Below are 21647 nucleotides of genomic sequence, written 5' to 3'. Positions count from 1 at the left end.
AGACCGCCATGAACTCCTTTGATATTCTTTATATATTTAAAATTATAACTATCACACAAATAAGTGTTTGTATGTCATAGTTTTATATATAAATCTTGACCGTAGTCCATAATTGCTATATCATATATTACTTTACGTGTTTTTACGATGTTAGCAAACAAGCATACGGCCCATCTGATGGTAAATGAACCATCAGTATATAATACTGCAGCCTGGTGAGGCAGTACAGTATGATATACTGATGGTTCCTGGGGCAGTATGAATCGTGAGACAGTACCGATTCGTTACAGTAATCCATATGATTACAAACAAAAAGTCAGACCTTTCTATATATATAACACTGCACGATATGACGTTATATGATATGTTTACAGTACGTACATTATTACTAATCTATACATATAAATAAAATTGGAGCGTCTGTTTGTAATATTGAAATAATCGTTTTTTACCACATGCATATGAATATAGATACGGTACATACACCAAAATATCAATATCTGTCTGTTTGTTTCAGCTAATCTCGGAAATTGCTGGACCGATTTTGATGGGACTTTTTTGGGCAGGTAGGTCATGTAATAAGGAGTAACTTAGGCTATTTTCATTTTAGAAAAATAAAGTTAAATACCACGCGGACGAAGTCGTGGGTGCAGCTAGTAACAAATATAATTATTAAACTGCATCCCTCATATATATAATCTAACTGCCCATTTTTGGTCCTTCGAGCCGGATACTAACCAACCCAGTATATATATCTATATATACGTACACCGTTAACACGTTGAAGACCGCATTGAAAAAAATGCCGGACCCTATGTGAGAAATCTTATTTCTCATATAGAGTCCGGTAATTTTTTATTGATAATTACGTGAGGCTATATCAAATTAACTAAGTCCACTATATGCAGTATCTCTACGAGGGCCCAGCGTATGAACTGGTGTACATGAATTGAAATTTAAATCATGGCCACAGGTGTACAAGCGGTCCCCGGGTAGAACTTGTTGTGTGCCCACCCGTGGGCACGTGGGTCGGTATTGTTGCGGAGTGACCCACCGGTGGGCATGCGGTCTTTGACGTGTTAAATAGTATGCAGAATAGTTTAAAACAAAATTATAGTTCATAATATTTCATTAGAGTTAAGTACACTTGTGAGCACCAAAAGTTTAATATAAAATAACTAGTTAGTCGCCCCGGCTTCGCATAGGTGTACATGTATTATACATATAAACCTTCCTATAGAATCACTCTATCTGTTAAAAAAACTGCTTCAAAATCAGTTGCGTAGTTTAAAGATTTAAGCATACATAGGGACGGACAGACAGCGATAACGACAGCGACTTTGTTTTATACTATGTAATGATAATCTGTACAAAGAGAAAATAATAATAATAATAGTAAAATAGGATCTCTCCAGTCCAATATAAAATAACACCATAGGTACTAGTCAAGGCATGTTAAAATATATACTGTTTTAGGTCGAATGTTTACGTTCTTGGTTTTTCCTTAGCTCGTAATATTTCATATAAATGAAGTTGCTTCCGCAATCTGTTCGCTTAGATCACTAAGGGGATAAATTAACGCGAGCGAAGCCGCGGGCAAAAGCTAGTTCCCAATAAAATTTTTAATGTAACCAAATTTATATATGTCACACTACAACAGCTTAAAAAGCAAGCTTGCTGCTTTAGAAGAGGGGGAGGGGATTGTTAGTAATGGGGATGAAAGAGCCCCTCGCTAACAATCGCCCTGGAAACTCCTGGGGGTGATATCCTGATAGGCTAACTGACCTGACTTCGACTTATTACGAGTTAACACATCTCTAACATAATGTATAAATGTGAAAACTAGTAACAACGTCACGACACGACACGACATATTTGACAATACAAATCCATTAGTTACCACGTATCACTGATCACTATAATCATCGGATGCACTGGATCCGTCATCGACACTGTTCTGCATCACGCCGCGTCCGGTGCTGATCACCTCTCGACTGTCATCAGTTTTGACGTCATTCATAAACTGTCGAGTGTCAGTCAGGTCGGCTGTGGAGGCTCGAGGTTTTACCCACGTGTGAGATATATTGGTGGGTATGGCCAGCTCACCGATAATGTCACTGGAAAACAACAATAGGTAATTTTAATCATAAAATCTTATTATCACTACAGTCATTGTGAGTCACTGCTCAGTAGAGTGAGACGGTATTTCACGGCGGTCCATCGCTTGCTATTATACAAGGCGCAGATCCGGCCGCATATGGAATACTGTTCTCATCTCTGGACGGGAGCACCACAATACCAGCTACTTCCATTTGACCAGATTCGGAACCGAGCCAGAATCATTGGTAATCAACGTCTATGTGACAGACTCGACCCATTGGCTCTGCGGCGAGATATTGCATCTCTGTGCATTTTCTACCGCATATATCACGGGGAGTGTTCTGAGGAATTGTTCGGATTAATACCAGCTGCTGAGTTTCACCACCGTACCACAAGCCAGAAACTAAAATATCTTGAAGCAGATGATGACATAGGTTCCCCCTGGAAAAACTTGATGCTCATCTTATCATCCTCCACTGGTGTCCCACCAGTATATACCGTTAGCGCAGGCGGATGCACCATTACATCATCATCCAAAAGACCTCATTGCTATGGAGTCATGAATCCACATAACTGACAATCTCTAAAGGAGAGTGTTCTCATATCATAACTCACTTGACATCGTCAGCGGGTCGTCTCCGCGACGTGAAGAACTCGTCATCCAAGTGGAACGTGAGGTTACTCCGCATCACCACCCTCACCGGCGGCGGAACAGTTTGTTCGCCAACAAGTTGGTCAACATGTTCGCCAACCGGCAACGTGCGTGTCTTTGTATTTGTGTCCTCAGACTGTAAGTAATTCTGCAATATTTAAAGAAAAAAGAATATACATTAAGGTGATATGGACATAGTCTGCGTAAACCTGAAATCCACGTTGTAATAAGTGACTTTCCAAGGCTACAATGAAAAGAGGATAAGGCAGGCCACCTACTACTTGGCTAACTAATGTCCATAGCAACATAAGTTTTTTTACAGCACAGGGGACAAACGAGCATGCGTTTCACCTGATGGTAAGTGATTACCGCCGCCCATGAGCAGCCCCAACACCAGGGGAATTGCAAGTATGTTGTCGGCCTTTTAAAAAGGAATAAGCTCTTTTCTTGAAGGTTTCAATATCGTATCCGTTCGGAAATACCATTGCTAGAAGGTGATTCCACAATGTGGTTGTGCTTGGTGAGAAGTTTCTAGAAAACAGCACTGTGGAGGACTGAAAGAATGGCGTCTTTCAGATGATCAGAAAATTTCAAATTTCGGCCTGTCAAGTGACGATGCTTACCAGCGAAGATAAAGTAAAGTAAAGGGAAGATGCGAGAATGTAGTAGATGTAATGACTTACTGTGCAACATCATGTACGCCAATCATGAACTGGGATGTTATGGATATGAAATATCGGATACGGATAGGTTTCGGATATAGTATTGATTATTATACCGAATGCGGATGCGGATATGAAATTTTGTTTCGGATAATTTCTGTTGCGGATTTTAATTTTATAAGGAATTTCAAAAGTAAAATACAAATAGCTAATATATTATTTACATAACGTGTCTCAATTAGACTCCGCCCCTATCCGATGTTATTATCCGAAATATTTTTTATATCATCTATATCGGATATCCGATAGTTTCGTTTACGGTTACGGATATTGTTCTATATCGGATATCCGATAGTTTCGTTTACGGTTACGGATATTGTTCTATATCGGATATCCGATAGTTTCGTTTGCGGTTACGGAGCTCCTTAACATCCCTGATTACTACTACTGCTGATCAACATTTATTTATTTAATTATTTACGCAAGTTTCTTGCTCGTTCTTCTTGTGATAAGTTAGCGTTCTAAATGAACGTTACAATAATAAAATATGACAATTAAAAAGTGCTGATATTAAGTTTTGAATAAAGATTATTTCTTAAAGCTTACTATAAAATTGAAGAATTCGTTAACGATAATAATGTTTTTATTGAAAAATTTAAAAATCCATAACACTGACAATATTATGTGTTTGCACTAATAATGACTGCATAGCGATTTCTATATTGGTTATCGCATGCCTCTTACTTGTTATACTGTAATTATTTATATAAAAAGCCATCTATTAAAAAGAGCAACACACAAGTTTCTTGCTCATTCTTCTTGTGATGAATCTGCATTCCGAATGAGTGGTAGAATCAAAATATGACTATTCAAAAGTGCTTGTAATGAGTTTATTTGAATAAAGATTATTTCTATTTCTTGGTATTAGATGGCGTTGTGTGAGTGAGAGCGGTGATACTGTACTCACTCACACAACGTCGTAAATTCCACGTGGACGCGGACGACGCCGCGGGTACAGCTAGTTTATAATATTAGTATTACCTGCCGCACATCGTTCTCTCTGCTATCATCTATATGTGGCCGCGTGTGCTCGCGAGCATGCTGGTGCTGGTGCTGATGCTGGTGAGGGTGAGGGTGAGGGTGTGAGTCTCTCCGCAGCGGCTGAATTAGACTGTTGTTGCGACGGAATCGAGATTCTCCTAAACATATTCGAGATACACATTATTTTCTATTTCTATTAGCAAAACCGCTAGACTACCGCCGAACTGAGATCGCAAGCTCACTTAGCTTAGCGACTGCAATAGGCGAGGCAGGAGGATGAGCATTGTTAATAATGTGGACTCATGACCCTATTACTAGCAATGTACCAATACAAGATCTCCACATGGTTCCCTAGAAACCATCGTTATAAATTCCTGGTCAATTTCCACGATGGAGCAACTGATCTGACCTCATGCTCATCTTATCATCCTCCACTGGTGCCCCGGCGTATACCGTTAGCGCAGGCGGGTGCACCATTACATTATCATCCATAAAAAAAATGATGAGACGAGTACGTGCTATGAGTGCGTACTTACCAATGGGCCAGTGTTCATCGGCGTCGTCCCGCTCGCTGTCTCCGTCCCGCTCACTCGCAGCCCTGTCTCTATCTCCGTCTCGCTCCCGCGGTTCGCTCACCATCGGCACATCTTCCACTTCCGACGGATACCTGCATTCATAATATATATACACTGGCATATAAATAAACTGATAAAAAATAGGGGTTGATGCTTTAAGAGGGAAAATTTAGGGTTGTATGTATTTTTTAACGCCAAATCATAATAATAAATAATAAAAAAATATGTTAAAATAAATTAAAATTTCTTAGGCGTATAAAAAATAGATAATTTTTATTTTTAAAAATTCAAAAATCATTTATTCATGTAGGACATTTTAGCCGCTTATGAACGTCAAGTTTTTTTATATTATAATTTTAATTTTTTCCCTACCATCCAGTTCAGTATATAGATCCAATTGAGAAGAACTGGCAAGAAACTCAATTGAATTACTTATATTTTAAAAGCCAGTTTATTTACAATGTATATATTTATATATGTCTAAGTCTAATATTAAATGAAAATCAAGTGCATGAACAACTATTATATATAAAAATTACGTGTCACGTTGTTTGTCCGCGATGGACTCCTAAACTACTGAACCGATTGCAAATTTGATTTGCACATTGTGTGTAATTTGATCCAACTTGAAAGATAGGATAGCTTACATCACAATTTATAGTCACAATAATATTTTATTCAAGAACCTTAGACACAGCAACGCGTGGCCGGGTTTGGTAGTTGTGGTATAAAAAAATCATTGACTCTCCGCGTCAGAATGCTGGTATAACTCACCCGTTGTTGCCCCTGGTATCCTCCTGCTGTTTGTTGAGGAGTGCCATCAGCACGTCGCGCGTGTCGTCCGCGGGTGTCGGCCGCGGGGAGGTCGGGCCTGGTGGGGGTGAAGGGGGTGAGCGCTGGCGCTTGCGTTTGTGTTTCTTTCCTGGCCGCTGGAATAGAAAATCATTTATTCAAATAAACTTAATTTAAGCACTTTTGAATAGTTATAACAATTTTTTTTTATCTACCACTCGTTCGGAATGCTGTCTCATCACAAGAAGAACGAGCAAGAAACTTGTGTGTTGCTCTTTTAAATAATCCTTGTAAGTTCACATTTTACAAATCGAAACGTGTGAATACAAACTACCAACCAGCACTAATATATTAAAATAAAATAATACAATAGGATTGAGTCAGTCGTAGTGATAAGAGCAGATCAGTCCCTACAAGCAGCACTCGTTCACGAGTATGACGGATGAGCCAGCCATCACTGCGCTCGACCATATTTTAGGGAGCCCAATGACCCGGCCCACCACGCCGCCACATGTCTGGACATTTTAGTGAGCATGACTACTCATTCCATGAGTAAACAAATCAAAATAAAGTATCCTTATTAATGCAGGGCCGTTATGTTAAGGTGTCGGGACCTAGAGTGTGTGTAAATGTGTGTAAAGTGTATAATTGTCAAATGTATATGTAAAAATGGTTGACAATAAATGTTTTTCTTTCTTTCTTTTCTTCTTTCTTCTAGAGGTTTACTCAACGTCATGGATCGACATAAAAAAAACCTCGTGTATATATATATTAGCATTTAAGAGGGTGTACACGACCCTTTAAGGTTTAGGACCCTCAGGGCTTCAAATAATATCAGAATCAGAGTCAGAATGTGTGTATCATTACATAGTATAAAACAAAGTTGCTGTCGCTGTCTGTCCGTCCCTACGCATGCTTAAATCTTTAAAACTACGCAATGGATTTTGAAGTGTTTTTTTAAATAGATAGATTCAAGAGGAAGGTTTATATATACATGTACATGTAAACCCGCGCGAAGCCGGGACGAGTAGTTAGTTTAATATAAGTTATAATAATAACAATATGTTTATTTTGGCATCAGTGGCCCATTTTTTAGTTTTTTTTTCCGAATCTATTGTTAGTAAAGTTCTTAACTCTAGTATTACAGTTACAGTCGTAACAAATTGTTAGACCTCTGTCTAACATGTACACTCAACACAATGTTTTGGTCTTTTATACAAACTTACACGTGTTCATCCTGTACAGTGGAGGTCCACTGGTGACCCGCCAGCGTAAACCGTTAGCGCAGGCGGGTGCAACATTCCATATTCATATTTGCAGAAAAAAATGTAAAATCTTTGCTTAGTTTGGAACTAGATGGCGCTGTGAGAGTTGTCCTGAGTTATATATTTATGTATTGTATGCACAGCTCACTACAGATACAGTTTCACTGCGTGATCATATCAGAAATGAGGAGAACCAGAGTGACCGACATAGCCCGAAGAATGCGACTCTGAAGTGGCAATGGGCAGGGCACATAGCTCGTAGGACAGATGGCCGTTGGGGCAGTAAAGTCCTCGAGTGGCGACCACGGACCGGAAGACGCAGCGTGGGAAGGCCTCCAGCAAGGTGGACCGACAATCTGGTCAAGATCGCTGGCAGGCATTGGATGCGAGCAGCGCAGGACCGATCGTCGTGGAAATCTTTGGGGGAGGCCTATGCCCAGCAGTGGACGTCTTCCGAGCTGAGATAATGCATGTACAGCATGGTTACCTTGGTGGTGGTCTGTGTGGTGGTGCTGACCTCGACGAAGTCCTCGATGATGATCCGGCTGGTGTCCCCGGTGGCGGGTGGTAGCGGCGGCTGCAGGTTGGCGGCGGTGGTGGTCTGCTCGGACCTTCCGCGCTGGTGTTTGTTCGGCGGCCACTCGGCGTGTGTGTGTGGTGGTCGGGCCGGGTGGTGATGGTGACCGTCGGCACGAGACAACTCCGTCACCTTGTTCCGCTCGAACACGCGCCCGTTGTTTATCACCTGCCGGCAATATCATACTCATATTAAAATACTATACAAGCAATAGAAATAAAAAATAACCGTTAGTAAAATACATTTAAGATAACTTAAGTATTTTATAATAGTATTTTTTACTTTATAATAGTTTTTATTATATCGTTACACTAGCATTTCACCCCGGCTGCGCACGTGCTAGAGTTCATATCAATATTGTAGAAAAATCCGATATTTTAAAAAGATATTAAAAGAAGGTAGTTTGTGTTTAGTACTAATGAAATACCCAATGTAAAGATTATTACAAATATTGTAAATAGCGCCATCTAGTATTTATATACCGAACTACTACACTGACTTCGGTCTATAAATACGGAGGTCGGTAGTTGAATAATCCTTTTTCGTTGGGTGAGTCGCGGCATTCAGTCGACGAGCGCAGAGCGTGCCGGTTGTGTTTTGGATACTAAAGTGAATTGTATTAGAAATGGGTTTATCCCGGTCTTAGTTGGGCCTGGGGGGAAGCTGCAAGTAGTGAAGGTGAGTGTTAATGCATTCTAAAAGGGCCTTTTAAACCTACACCCGTGTCACAAGTCATGGGCTATATATATCTCATCATTCCTCTGGCGGGGTAAAAGGGTGTCATGACCGCGTTGTCGATCCTTAAGAAACCTGATCAGTAAATATTATTGGTACTATACCTTGACGTTCCGCTCGTTGAGGATGGTGACCAGGTCCCTGACGAAGGTGTCGTTGGGGTACAGGCGGCGGTGCCTGCAGCCCAGCTCCGCCTCCAGGTGTTGCTCGGAGCCGTTCATGAGCGTGCGCACCAGCTGCAGGACGAACTTGTTCCTGCGGCGCCGCTCGCGGGACGGCCGGCGGCCGCGGTGATGGTGACGGCGGACGTCACCGTCGCCGTCATCACCGTCACCGTCACCGTCGCCGTCATCACGCGCCGACAGCAGCGAGCGGGAGATGCGACGCTGTCCGCGCAGCTTCTGCAGCCGCAGCTCTTGTTCGCTGGGCTGTGCATCACCTGCCGCGTGGAAGTGGTTGTGGAGGGTGTAGTCTATCCTCCAGGCCTGGTCGTCGCCGGGCCCGCAGGCCGCGGCCCGCACGTCGTCGCCCGGCTCGCGGCCCGCACTCAGGCACAGCCGCGACTCCTCGTGCTGCAGCTGTCCGCTCGGGAGGTACTTCCACTTCTGCGGACCACATTACATATAGTTAACATTTCGCATCGAGATGTTCAAAAAATTAGATCACCCATCCCGCCGCTACGAATCTCCGTACAAAAATAATTTAGTACAAACTACATCAAAAATATAAATGGGAAGTTCTGGTCCTTTTCCTATATCGATAAAACTATAGATAATCGGAATGCCATCTGCGCTCGCTCTCTTTCGAGTGGTGAAGCTATATAAAGGCCAGCCACGGCTAAAAGCATTGGAATAGTCCAAAAAAAAGTCTACACTATTTTGAGTATATCTTTACAAATTTATGTACATATTCGTTTATCTTTATAACTTTCTTTAGTACTGTCACTAGGCTATAAGTCGGCGACACCACTTGCCACTGACAATGCCACCACGAGCGACTTCAAGGACGCGTCGTCACACTCTCTTTATTTAATTCCACAACACAGCCCAGTTATTAAAGATCCCTTGGCCATGACAAGTACATTATTCCTTAAAAAAAATTCCTAAACGAAATTCTTGTAACTTAGTATGTCGCACATCATTCACAATTTTTAACAAAAGTCAAAATTTAAATATGTATGTAGAATATAAGATAAAAAAGGTCAGTCAAGTACCACCTCCTGATAGGTTCTCCCTGACTCTTTACTTTTCACTTTCTACCACTCAATTCACATTAATACTTTAATTAATCAAGTGACCGTGTGTAAGCTGTGAACACTGACCTGCCCGCGCTGCTTGCCGTGACAGTTCACCATCAGCACGCGCCGCCCCACCTCCGCCGCGTCCTCGTCCCTGCAATTATTATATATAGGTAACAATTTCATGAAGAAATGTTACATAGGTATAACAATTTCATTAACAAATGTTACATAGGTATAACAATTTCATCAAATCTATGTGGGTAGTACAGACTTGTATGCAATCAAATCTACAGTCAGTTCGTAATGATTTCGAGATGAGAACTGACAAGGAACTCGGCTCGAATTCTTAATAATGTAATGTGGACTCATCCTTATGAGCCTATCATCTGGACCGTTGTAAGTGTAGAGCCGAGACTACTAGAATAGCCAGCCAAGCTCCTTCCATAAGCGCAGAAGTGTGTGTATGTGTGTGTGTGTGTGTCTGCGTACACTGACCGCACGAACTGCAGCTCTGCGCAGTCCTCCTCGGTGCGCAGCTGTCCGTGGAGCGAGAGCGCGAAGTACTGCGTGGCGTGGAGCCGGGAGTGGCAGCCGTACACGCCCAGCGCCGCGCCCGACTCGCGCTGCAGCGTGTCCAGGCACAGGTTCGACTCCGGGTTGGCGACCCGCCCGTACCCGTACACGTGCCGCACCGGCACGAACTTCTCCGGGTACACGTTGTCCAGGTACCACTGGAAGCTCTTGCAGTGCAGCTTCTCGCGCAGCACCTTCCGGTGGGTCACGTCGCCGATCTTCGGATTCTTCTGTAATACGCGAGTTATTTCTTTTTGTAATAGAAATGGCAAGCTAGGTGACGGTACCCCGGGTGGTAAATGGTAACCGTCGCTAATATACATTAATAAGACTACGGATATCAGATCCACAAGTGATGTTTATGTAAATACAAATAGTTATCATTATATAATCTAAATATATATAACTCAAAGGTGACTGACATAGGGATCTATCAACGCACAGCCCAAACCACTGGACGGATCGGACTGAAATTTGGCATGCAGGTAGATGTTATGACGTAGGCATCCGCTAAGAAAGGATTTTGATTAATTCTACCCCCAATGGGATAAAATAGGGGATGAAAGTTTGTACAAAACTTTGTCAATTTTAAAACGATCGGGCTGAAACTATGCATGCATAAAGCTACTATGACGTAGGCATCCCCTAAGAAAGGATTTTGATAAATTTCACCCCTAAGGGGATAAATTAACTCGAGCGAAGCCGCGGGGAAAAGCTAGTATAAAATAAAGTCGCTGTCGCTGTCTGTCCGTCCCTATGTATGCTTAAATCTTTAAAACTACGCAACGGATTTTGAAGCGGTTTTTTTTAATAGATAGAGTGATTCAAGAGGAAGGTTTATATATATAATACATGTACACCCGGGCGAAGCCGGGGCGAGTAGCTAATGCTGAATAAATGTTTATTATTATTTAATATAAATAGTAACTGACCCTGAGGTCGGGCCGGTGCAGGTAGAACAGCTCCGCGTACTCGTCCATCCACACGTCGGCCATACGCGCAGTGTTAATTCCTGTACAATGTAATAATATTTTATTAACTTTAATAACAAATAAACCGAGTCATAAGACCGTATTTTGTGTCAGTTATTGTAATTAAACATTTTTATTCGTTTTCAGCAACTGATGTAGTAGAGAGTTTAAATATTTATTTACCAACAGCATACACAATACATAACAACAGAAAGTACAAATCAATAGTATAGTTAATAATAGGTTTCACAATATTAGTGAAACAAAGTGACGAACTTCCCACTACAGATACTAGGAATACTATAGATACTGGACATATTACCGAATATCTAACTGTATAATACGCAAATAAATTTCATTTTATTTCAAAATCGGTCCAGCCATTTCAGAGATTAGCCGGAACAAACAGACCGACGGACAGACAATCAAAAATTATTAAAAATAATTTTTTGGTGTATGTACCGTATTTATATTCATATGCATGTAGTAAAAAACGGTTATTTCAATGTTACAAACAGACACTACAATTTTATTTATATGTATAGATGTATAGATTATAATATCTGTGCCTGTAATAAATATTGAGTATTGGTAACGATAAACTTACATCAGGTGTGCCGTATGCGTGATCACCATCGTACTATATAAAAAACCTATTGTATTACCACTGACCGTGCGTGTCTGTGTGAGCGGGCAGGCCGTATGGGTGGAAGCTGCGGAACACGTGGCCCACGCGGGAACACGGTATTGTCTCCAGTGTACCACCGCCTGCAGGAATAAATATACACATATATGATTTAGATAATAATAACTTAAGACAATTAACACAGCGCCATCTAGTCCTAAGCTAAGTAGAGCTTGTGTTATGGGTACTAGACAACGGATACTAGTATTTAAATATATATATTATAAATACATACAGAATATACATAGATAACATCCAGACCGATAAAAACATTCGTACTGATTAGTTCAAATGTTTGTACTGTGCGAGGAATCGAACCTGCGTCCAGCAGAAAAAACCGGTGCGTTAAACTGCTAAGCCACCGAGGCTGTCACTCATTAACTACTAACAATACAAATTCAATAATTAATTAAACAAATTTTTGCCTATTCGTCTGTTTGTTCTTGCTAATCTCTGAAACAGCTGACCCGTTATTGACGGGACTATCGCACTCAGATAGCTAAGTTAGTCTTAGGCTAGTATTATTTTAGAAATTGTATTTAGTTTAAGTTCACGTGTCGAAGTCGTATGAAACAACTAGTGTTAGTTATAGAGGTGTGTGTGGCAGTGAGTGAGTGGGTGGGTGAGTGAGTGAGTGGGTGGGTGAGTGAGTGTGTGAGTGTGTGAGTGAGTGTGTGAGTGAGTGGGTGAATGAGTGTGTGAGTGAGTGAGTGGGTGGGTGGTGAGTGAGTGAGTGTATGTGTGTGTGTATGTACGTACACTGCCATATCCTGAAGGAGATCTCGAGGTTCTCGCCCCCCCAGCCGGCCATCTGCTCGTCGTAGGCGCCCAGCTCCCAGTAGTACGTGCGGCTCATCGCGAACAGACCACCAGCCATCGTCGGGGACCTAGTATCAAACATGTGGACATGAACTCCTCGTCACAGTGTTTGTCACACAACTCCTCCGAAAACGCTTGATACTTGACAGAGCTTGTGATATAAATAAAACATAATATACATAAAAAGGATGAGAAGGGCTGAAGATCGTGCCCAGTGGCGTGCTTTGGGAGAGGCCTATGTCCAGCAGTGGACTGCAGTGGGCTGATGATGAATGAATACATAAATATGACGACCTCGGTGGTCTAGCGGCCTAGCTCACCGCTTTACGTCCGATGGTCACGGGTTCGATTCCTCGCACGGCACAAACATTTGTATTCATGAGTATGATTGTTTGTATCGGTCCGGGCGTTTTCTATGTATAATATGTATGTATTTAAAAAAAAATCTATATATTTGTATCAGTTGAGTAGTACCCATAACACAAGCTTTAGCTAGCTTAATTTGGGTCTAGATGGCGCTGTGTGAATTATCCTGAGATTATTATTATTATAAAAAACACCCAGACTAATATAAACAACTTATATTAATGTTTGGATATACATAAAAAAATATATATAGTCTTATATATAAAATTCTCGTGTCACAGTTTTCGTTCCCGTACTCCTCCGAAACGGCTCGACCGATTCTCATGAAATTTTGTGAGCGTATTGAGTAGGTCTGAGAATCGGCCAACATCTATTTTTCATCCCCCTAAATGTTCGGGGTAGTCCACCCCTAAATGTTTTTTTTTATTGAATGCAAAACAACGTTTGCCGGTACAGCTATTATAGTATATACATTATGGTACAGACCATGTGGGCGATATGTCTGAGCCGCGCCGCTTCTTCTCCCGTTCGGGCACCTCGATCCACGTGAAGTGTCCCATGAATGTGAACCCTCCCACCTGGACATAAAGACTATTTCAATACTATATCTAAACTTATATTTAACAATTAGCCGTTTCCGCGACTTCGTCCGCGAGGAATGTAATTTAATTTTTCTAAAACACAAGTGGCCTAAATTACTCCTCATTACATCAGCTACCTGCCTAAAAAAGTCCCGTCAAAATCGGTCCAGCCATTTCAGAGATTAGCTGGAACACACATACAGACACACAAAAATTGTAAAAAATGTTATTTTGGTGTATGTACTGTATTTATATTCATATGCATGTAGTAAAAAACGGTTATTTCAATATTACAAACAGATGCTCCAATTTTATTTATATGTATAGATAGTCCATTTGTCGATGAAGGCTTTAAGCTATATAACATTACGCTACGACCAATAGGAGCGGAGCTGCAATGAAAAATATTGCAAAAGATGGTGAAATGAAACGCAGACGAAGTTGCGCGAGTCAACTAGTACTTAAATATTTAGTTTTTTTAATACATACATAATATACATATAAAACACCCAGACAGATACAAACAATCATACTCATGAATACAAATGTTTGTACCGTGCGAGGAAACGAACCCGCGACCGTAGGAAGCAAAGCGGTGTGTTACGGCATGCATTAGCTTATATTGTTCTGGAAATTTCTACAAATATATACCACTAGAACATAAACTACAAGCATTATTGTAATACATATCACTACTGTTGAGGATGTAAAAGAAATAAATAGATTTGTTTTGTTTATTCTCGTTGCGGAGGTGCTATTTTTTTTTTTTTAAAGGATGATAATGGAATGGTGCTGCCGCCTGCGCTAGCGGTTTACGCTGGCGGGGCACCAGTGGTGGATGATAAGATGAACATGAAGTCAGATCAGTTAGCCCATCGTGACAAATTCACCGGGAATGTATCACGATGGTTTCCAGGGGGAACCGCGTGGAGGTCGACCTGACATGGTACATTGCTAGCAATAGGATCATTACTCCACATTACTAACAATCCCCCCCTCCCGCGGCCGATTAGTACTGCAAGAAAAACGCGAGAGGCGCTGCAGTCGCGCTCGCTCGCACCTACGTCCGCCATAACGCGCGTATATACATTTACAATTAGTTTTTTTTATATTTACGTGTCGCCTACAACTACAGTCGGTGTGACGAGTCGAGTCATGTAACAACTGGTTGTCTACTTAATATCTAAATATATATAACTCAAACGTGACTGACATAGTGATCTATCAACGCACAGCCCAAACCACTGGACGGATCGGGCTGAAATTTGGCATGCAGGTAGATGTTATGACGTAGGCATCCGCTAAGATTGGATTTTGATTAATTCTACCCCCAAGGGGATAAAATAGGGATTGAAAGTATGTATGAAACTTTGTCAATTTCAAATCGATCGGGCTGAGACTTTGCATGCATAAAGCTACTATGACGTAGGCATCCCCTAAGAAAGGATTTTGATAAATTCCACCAATAAGGGGATAAATTGACGCGAGCGAACCCGCCGGCAAAAGCTAAAAACTAGCTTTTGCCGGCGGGTTCGCTCGAGTTAATTTATCCTCTTAGGGGTGGAAGTCATCATTAGATAGTATAAAATAAAGTCGCTGTAGCTGTCTGTCCGTCCCTATGTATGCTTAAATCTTTAAAATTACGCAACGGATTTTGAAGCGGTTTTTTAATAGATAGAGTGATTCAAGAGGAAGGCTTCAAAAGGAAAAAAAAAGGCTTATATGTATAATACATGGACGAAGTCGGGACGAGTAGCTAGTTAGTAATAAATAAATTAGTGCTAAGAAGAAGTAAGAGAGAGAATAAAGTATTCTGTCAGACTGCTATTTTTAAAAAAAATCCACTATTATTAATTACAAGCTACCCACCCCGGCTTCGCCCGGGTGTACATGTATTATATATATAAACCTTCCTCTTGAATCACTCTATCTATTAAAAAAACCGCTTCAAAATCTGTTGCGTAGTTTTAAAGATTTAAGCATACATAGGTACAGATAGCGACAGCGACTGTTTTATACTATGTAATGATAAAGATAACCAAATTGTATTTGCTTTGAAGAAATCGTTTTCGTATCACAGGTTACGTGTTTATACTCCTCCGAAACGGCTTGTCCGATTTTGATGAAATTTTATATTTGTATTCAGTAGGTCTGAGAATAGATTTATGAGGATACCTAATATTCCTTACTAAATACCCCTTATTACACCCAAATGTTTATTTTTATTGTTTTGATAAAATATTTTTTGTTGACCACAATATATTTTTTTATTTTTTCAACATTTTCTTTTACTATATGTCATTAAATACACATACAATCCTAAATTTGCACCCTTCTATCGCCAACCCCTATTTTTTTGTAGGGTTATTAATTTATATGGCAAAACAACGTTAGCCGGGACAGCTAGTACTATGCAAAGATACTTAGATCTGCCGCACGCATATAATAGTAGTACCAGTATAAAAAACAATACGCGGGTAAGGTAATTATGAGCACGGAATAAATGGTTTTTATACTGACTTTAATGGTTCGCAAGAAAGAAATTTACTGTCAATTAATAACATACGAGCATATAATAGGCGATCAAACGAACTTGCAAGTGAAGTTCGATCACTATTATATAAATTCGCTTCATTCGAAGATACAAATTAACAATGTAGTCCTTTTATCCTACTGGCAACATTCCCACATTTAGAGGGTAACCCGAAATTGTCGATTTTCCTTATAAATCACCGCCAGCCTACATTTAACCCTTTCGAACCCCTAGTGGTGCCCTCAGACTAAAGTCGTATCCGTCGGGCAGGAGTTTGCCTTCAGCCGCTCCATAAGTCCTTCCGCGGGTTTTTCTTTTATCGTGCGCGGCAACGAGCACAAGTCACTTTTCATTTTAATTATATATTTTGTCCAAGTGTAGTGTTACTATGCCGAAACGTAGCATACAATATTACGAAAGAAAAATTGAAAAATTGAGAGCAACAACAAAGAAACGTCTGAGAATTGTATTGTCTTATACAATATATAAACATATAATTAGTACACCTATGTAACTATATAATATTGTCGCCATTTTGGGACATCAAAGTCTGTTTTATATCTAAATATATATAACTCAAAGGTGAATAAATTTATTGCCTATATTAGTATAGTGACATAGTTACACATTTATACATATATGGCGTTACACATATCCTACGAATCAGTTAGTGGTTTCATGCATATTAACTACTAAACTCTTCCGTTACTGTTGTTAATTATTAGTCGTTAATATAATCTGCAGTATGAGATTTAAAAACATAGATATTTTTGGAGATAAACGATCTAATTATTTTAATCTGTATACTAAACGTATTACTACTATACTAATAGAAATAGAAATAATCTTTATTCAAATAAACTCATTACAAGCACTTTTGAATAGTCATATTTAGATTCTACCACTCATTCGGAATGCAGATTCATCACAAGAAGAATGAGCAAGAAACTTGTGTGTTGCTCTTTTTAATAGATGTTTTTTTATATAAATAATTACAATATAAGAAGTAAGAGGCATGCGATAATCAACATAGAAATCGCTACGCACTCATTATTAGTGTAATCAAATAATATTGTCAGTGCTATGGATTTAAAATTTTCTATAAAAACATTATTGTCGTTAACGAATTCTTCAATTTTATAGTAAGCTATTTTGCAAAGCAAGTGCTTTATATGACATTTAAATCTTCTAATAATGCGTAGGAATGAAGATAATATTTTAAGGATGTGGATGGTTATAAGGGCAGAGGAAGGCCGAAAAAGAGATGGATGGACTGTGTGAAAGATGATATGGTAAGAAAGGAAGTAAATAACGCGATGACTGCGAACAGGGATGAATGTAAGAGAACAACATATTACGACGACCACAAATAAATGGGATAAGGAAGAAGCAGATGATGATGATGAACGTGTTACTACTAAACCTGCCTCATATAGGCTAGTAATATAAACTAAAATTCATTATTATTGTTGTATTCAAATTCAATAATCATTTATTCATGTAGGACATTTTAGCCGCTTATGAACGTAAAGTTTTTTACATTATATAATAATTTTAATTTTTTTCCCATCGTCCAGTTCGGTATGTAGATCCAATTGAGAAGAACTGGCAAGAAACTCAATTGAATTACTTTTTTTTAAAGCCAGTTTATTTACAATGTATATTTATATAGGTGTCTATGTCTAATATTGTCTAACATTAAATGAAAATTCAGTGCATGAACAACTATTGCCAAGCACGCTCGTCATTCAAGTAATCGTTTAGTGAGTAATAGGCTTCGCTCAGTAAATATGATTTAATAGATGTTTTGAATTATTTAAGGGTAATCTAAATATATATAACTCAAAGGTGACTGACTGATATAGTGACGGATCGGACTGAAATTTGGCATACAGGTAGATGTTATGACGTAGGCATCCGCTAAGAAAGGATTTTGATTAATTCTACCTCCAAGGGGATAAAATAGGGGGGTGAAAGTTTGTATGAAACTTTGACAATTTTAAACCGATCGGGCTGAGACTTTGCATGCATAAATCTACTATGACGTAGGCATCCCCTACGAAAGGATTTTGATAAATTCCACCCCTTAGGGGATAAAATAGGGGATGAAAGTTTGTATAAATCTTATTAAATTTTCCACTGATTGAACTGAAATTAAAGATTGGAGCTACTATGGCGAAGACGTTCGCTTAAATAGAATTTTGATGAATTAAACCCCCATGGGGATAAAATAACACCCAATAAACCTCGGCTAAGGCCGTCGTAAATTTAATTGAACGGGGATCGATCCTAGATGCTCCCATATTGACACGACGCAAGATACATACATCCTAACTCCATATCTGTGTTTCCTAAACAGTTAGTCTTCATGCAATTAAAATTAGAATCCTTATTGAATATTCTAGATATTAATGCGTGCGTAAACGTACAGGACCTGGAAGTACTCTGCCGCGTCTACATTGAACGTGGTTTGGTCTATGACGTCAATGAGCGGCGTCAGGACCGCGTCTCTCTTATGTCTGATCCTCTGCAGCAACGGCCGCAGCCAGTCAGCGTTCGCTTCGCAGTGCGCGTCCAAGAATATGAGGACGTCGCCTCTGGCTGCGCGAGCGCCTCGCATACGCGCTTTTATGAGACCCTGCCTGCAATTGGGGTTGCCAAAGCTATTTTAAAATTGCTTTGCACACTTTTAGTAGGGATTTTAAATTTGTATTTAGTTGTATGACTTATTAAAGATCAACGTTCTTTAATTAAATTATTGTAGTCTCATTGAGGGAACAATACATTCAAAGCGATGCACTCACTACAAAAAATATAAAAGCTTTAATAAAAACATCCTTTTACCTCCATTTTAGTGTTCTCAATTTTTTACCTGACCTTTTAATGTATCTTAAAAATAATATTAGTCATTTTGAAAATAGATCTCCAAATATAGACAATTGATGTTGATTTGGTTCTTTCTATAAAATTCTTCTCGAACTTTCCGCGGCGTCACCAATACATATATTACATGTAAATAATGGCTGTGATTTTACGAAAAAGAATTGGAATAACGGAAAAATATGTCATTTAAAATATAAATCACAGGAAATATTTTACCGTATCGTAAAAATCTATTCTTTAATATTATACTTCTATAATCAACGTTATACAAAAAAATATTACTACTTCATGATAATAATGCAAACGTTCAAATACTCGAGAATTTAAATTATTTGGCAAATTATTTTATTCCCTAAAAGCCTGAAAAAGAAAGTATCAGTACAGTGTATGCAGTATAATGTGCCTTGCTCGAGTGTGTACAAGTGCAGGAATCTCCCAAAGTATTACAATTTTAAAGCAAGGATCAGTCCAATCATAATTCATAATAACAACAATGAAGAAGAAACAAAAATGACCTGGAGGACCTGTTTGTCTCGCAATGCAGAACCTTACGTGCATCAAATGTGATAAAAGTAGAAAATGCAAAAAATAAAAGCCTATAGATAATATGGTGATAATATAAATCTAAGACACGGTGATGCAGTAACAGTAAATAAGAATTTAAGAATAAAACCTGAATAAGTAACAAAAAAACTTAGAAATTGCGTAAATACAGTGACAATGAAAAATAAAGACAATAAAAAAGTAAAAGATGAAAATATCAAACAAAGAAACGAAGCAGATCAAAGCGCTAATTCCAATGCAAAACAAAATACAAATTACAACAAATACTGTGAAAGAGGTGTTTGCAGGCAATGAATTGATTATAGCTCTAATTCAACTATTGTTTTCATAACTCTAATTCATGGATGTCTAGGTAACCTACAAAAACGTATCCAACTACGTGTGAGTATACATTATTAACAGTGGAAATGTTATCACTATTCGAAAAGGTGCATTTAACTTAAGTAAATGGATATTAATTCATTGTAATCTATTCTTTATTAAAGGGGTCGATAAAGACCATGATATATATGTATATAATAGACGTGAAATAACAAATTTGAAATATTATGATATAACTTTATCGGTAATCAACTAACTACGACTATCTATGACTATAAAGGTACTGTAACAATTAATTACATTTCATAACAAAACATAGTCAGTGTGTCAACTAATATTGAAACATTGTTTAGATGTTGAAATTAGGACTATCAAGACTAACAGACAAATACGCGAACATCCAGAGAAAATAGTATGTGCAATAAAACAAACCAAAACAAAATGTGACTACAAACCAAATCCTTCGAAAAAGCCTTCAGACAAAACACAAGTCAAGTTCACGACACAGAAAAGCAACTCAAACGGACAAAACTTAAGCAACACATAAGCAACCTGGAACACTGTGGGATCCTGAACGCTGTAGTAGAAGTCAGAGGAGCCGATGACGTCTATAATGGGCACGACGACCGCGTGTGGCTCGTGCTTGATCCTGTCGAGGAGGGGCCTGAGCCAGTCGGTCTGACCCTCGCAGTGCGCGTCCAAGAACACCAGCACGTCGCCGACGGCGTACCGCGCGCCGGCCAGCCGGGCACGAGTAAGGCCCATGCTGTTAACCAAGTACTTACTCAATTCTAAGACGCAGCCCATATTGAAATAAACCCTAATGAATGCAGTTAATTACATTGCTTCAAACATACTGGTTGTATAAACGAGAATATCATCGTTTTTATAAAAACACATAATCTTTATTCAAATAAACTTAATATAAACACTTTTGAACTGTCATAAAATATTGTTTTATTCCATCGCTTATTCGGAAAGCAGACTCATCACAAGACGAACAAAAACTTGCGTATTTCTCTTTTAAATAAATGTTGTTACTGTCATTTAGCAAGTTTGACATATATTTAAGTTTGTTGTTATAAATTTGGACCTTATGCAATGTAATTATGAATTACTCAATCACACATGAATACATTATTTCTTATCAACTCATTTCCACGAAACACCTGCAATAATGTTTTAAGATTTTCAATCAATATTACATGAAGGTGTAATCATATATTAGTGAAACATACGAATGAAATAAGAAAAAAGATCATTCTATTTTGATTATTAGTAGGGTATTGGATGAATATGAACATAATGATTTTAATAAACTAAAAATACAGTTAATCCAATTTTATCGAACAATTAGTTGATTAAATACTCGTACAATGAGTGTTAAATTAATGAACCCCTCTAAACTTATTATAACTATATAGAAACATAATATTACTACATACTTAGTAAAATTTCAATTAAAAAAACAGTACCCAATTACCAGCAAATTAATAAATTTCAGAAATTATTATCATATGGTTGCAAAATGCTGCCCTGAGGTACTCCATTATTTTAATATTACATACAACCACTTTAATTTATTAAACTACTTTAAAATATTAAAGTTACTTTACTATAAAACTATTAGTTTGAGTATATCTACAACAATTAAAGTGAAATCGCCATAAAATCGTTTGGAGTAGTGTAATCAATAAAATCAAATGCTTAGC

At 38.8% G+C, this 21647-nt stretch overlaps 1 protein-coding gene across 1 annotated transcript in view; it reads right to left on the bottom strand.

The window, feature by feature from the left end:
- Positions 1–1366: 1366 nt before the first annotated feature.
- LOC131852186 (uncharacterized) overlaps positions 1367–21647 on the bottom strand; it is a 28910-nt gene continuing 8629 nt past the window's right edge. Inside the window, exons 4-17 of the mRNA XM_059202829.1 lie at positions 20488–20701; positions 13540–13631; positions 12628–12755; positions 11856–11951; positions 11145–11224; positions 10135–10442; positions 9721–9790; positions 8504–9004; positions 7605–7832; positions 5805–5959; positions 4992–5122; positions 4456–4613; positions 2716–2900; positions 1367–2117 (exon numbers count right to left, since the gene is read on the bottom strand). Of these exons, the coding sequence (XP_059058812.1) occupies positions 1907–2117; positions 2716–2900; positions 4456–4613; positions 4992–5122; positions 5805–5959; positions 7605–7832; positions 8504–9004; positions 9721–9790; positions 10135–10442; positions 11145–11224; positions 11856–11951; positions 12628–12755; positions 13540–13631; positions 20488–20701 (2557 nt within the window). The 3' untranslated portion in view covers positions 1367–1906. The remainder of the gene's footprint in view (positions 2118–2715; positions 2901–4455; positions 4614–4991; positions 5123–5804; positions 5960–7604; positions 7833–8503; positions 9005–9720; positions 9791–10134; positions 10443–11144; positions 11225–11855; positions 11952–12627; positions 12756–13539; positions 13632–20487; positions 20702–21647) is intronic.

This window comes from Achroia grisella, unplaced genomic scaffold (genome assembly GCF_030625045.1).
Source record: "Achroia grisella isolate CSIRO2021 unplaced genomic scaffold, CSIRO_AGI_Agris_v1 utg841, whole genome shotgun sequence".
NCBI lineage: Eukaryota > Metazoa > Arthropoda > Insecta > Lepidoptera > Pyralidae > Achroia > Achroia grisella.
Note: the sequence above shows the minus strand (reverse complement) of the source record. Positions and strands in the feature narration are given on the sequence as shown.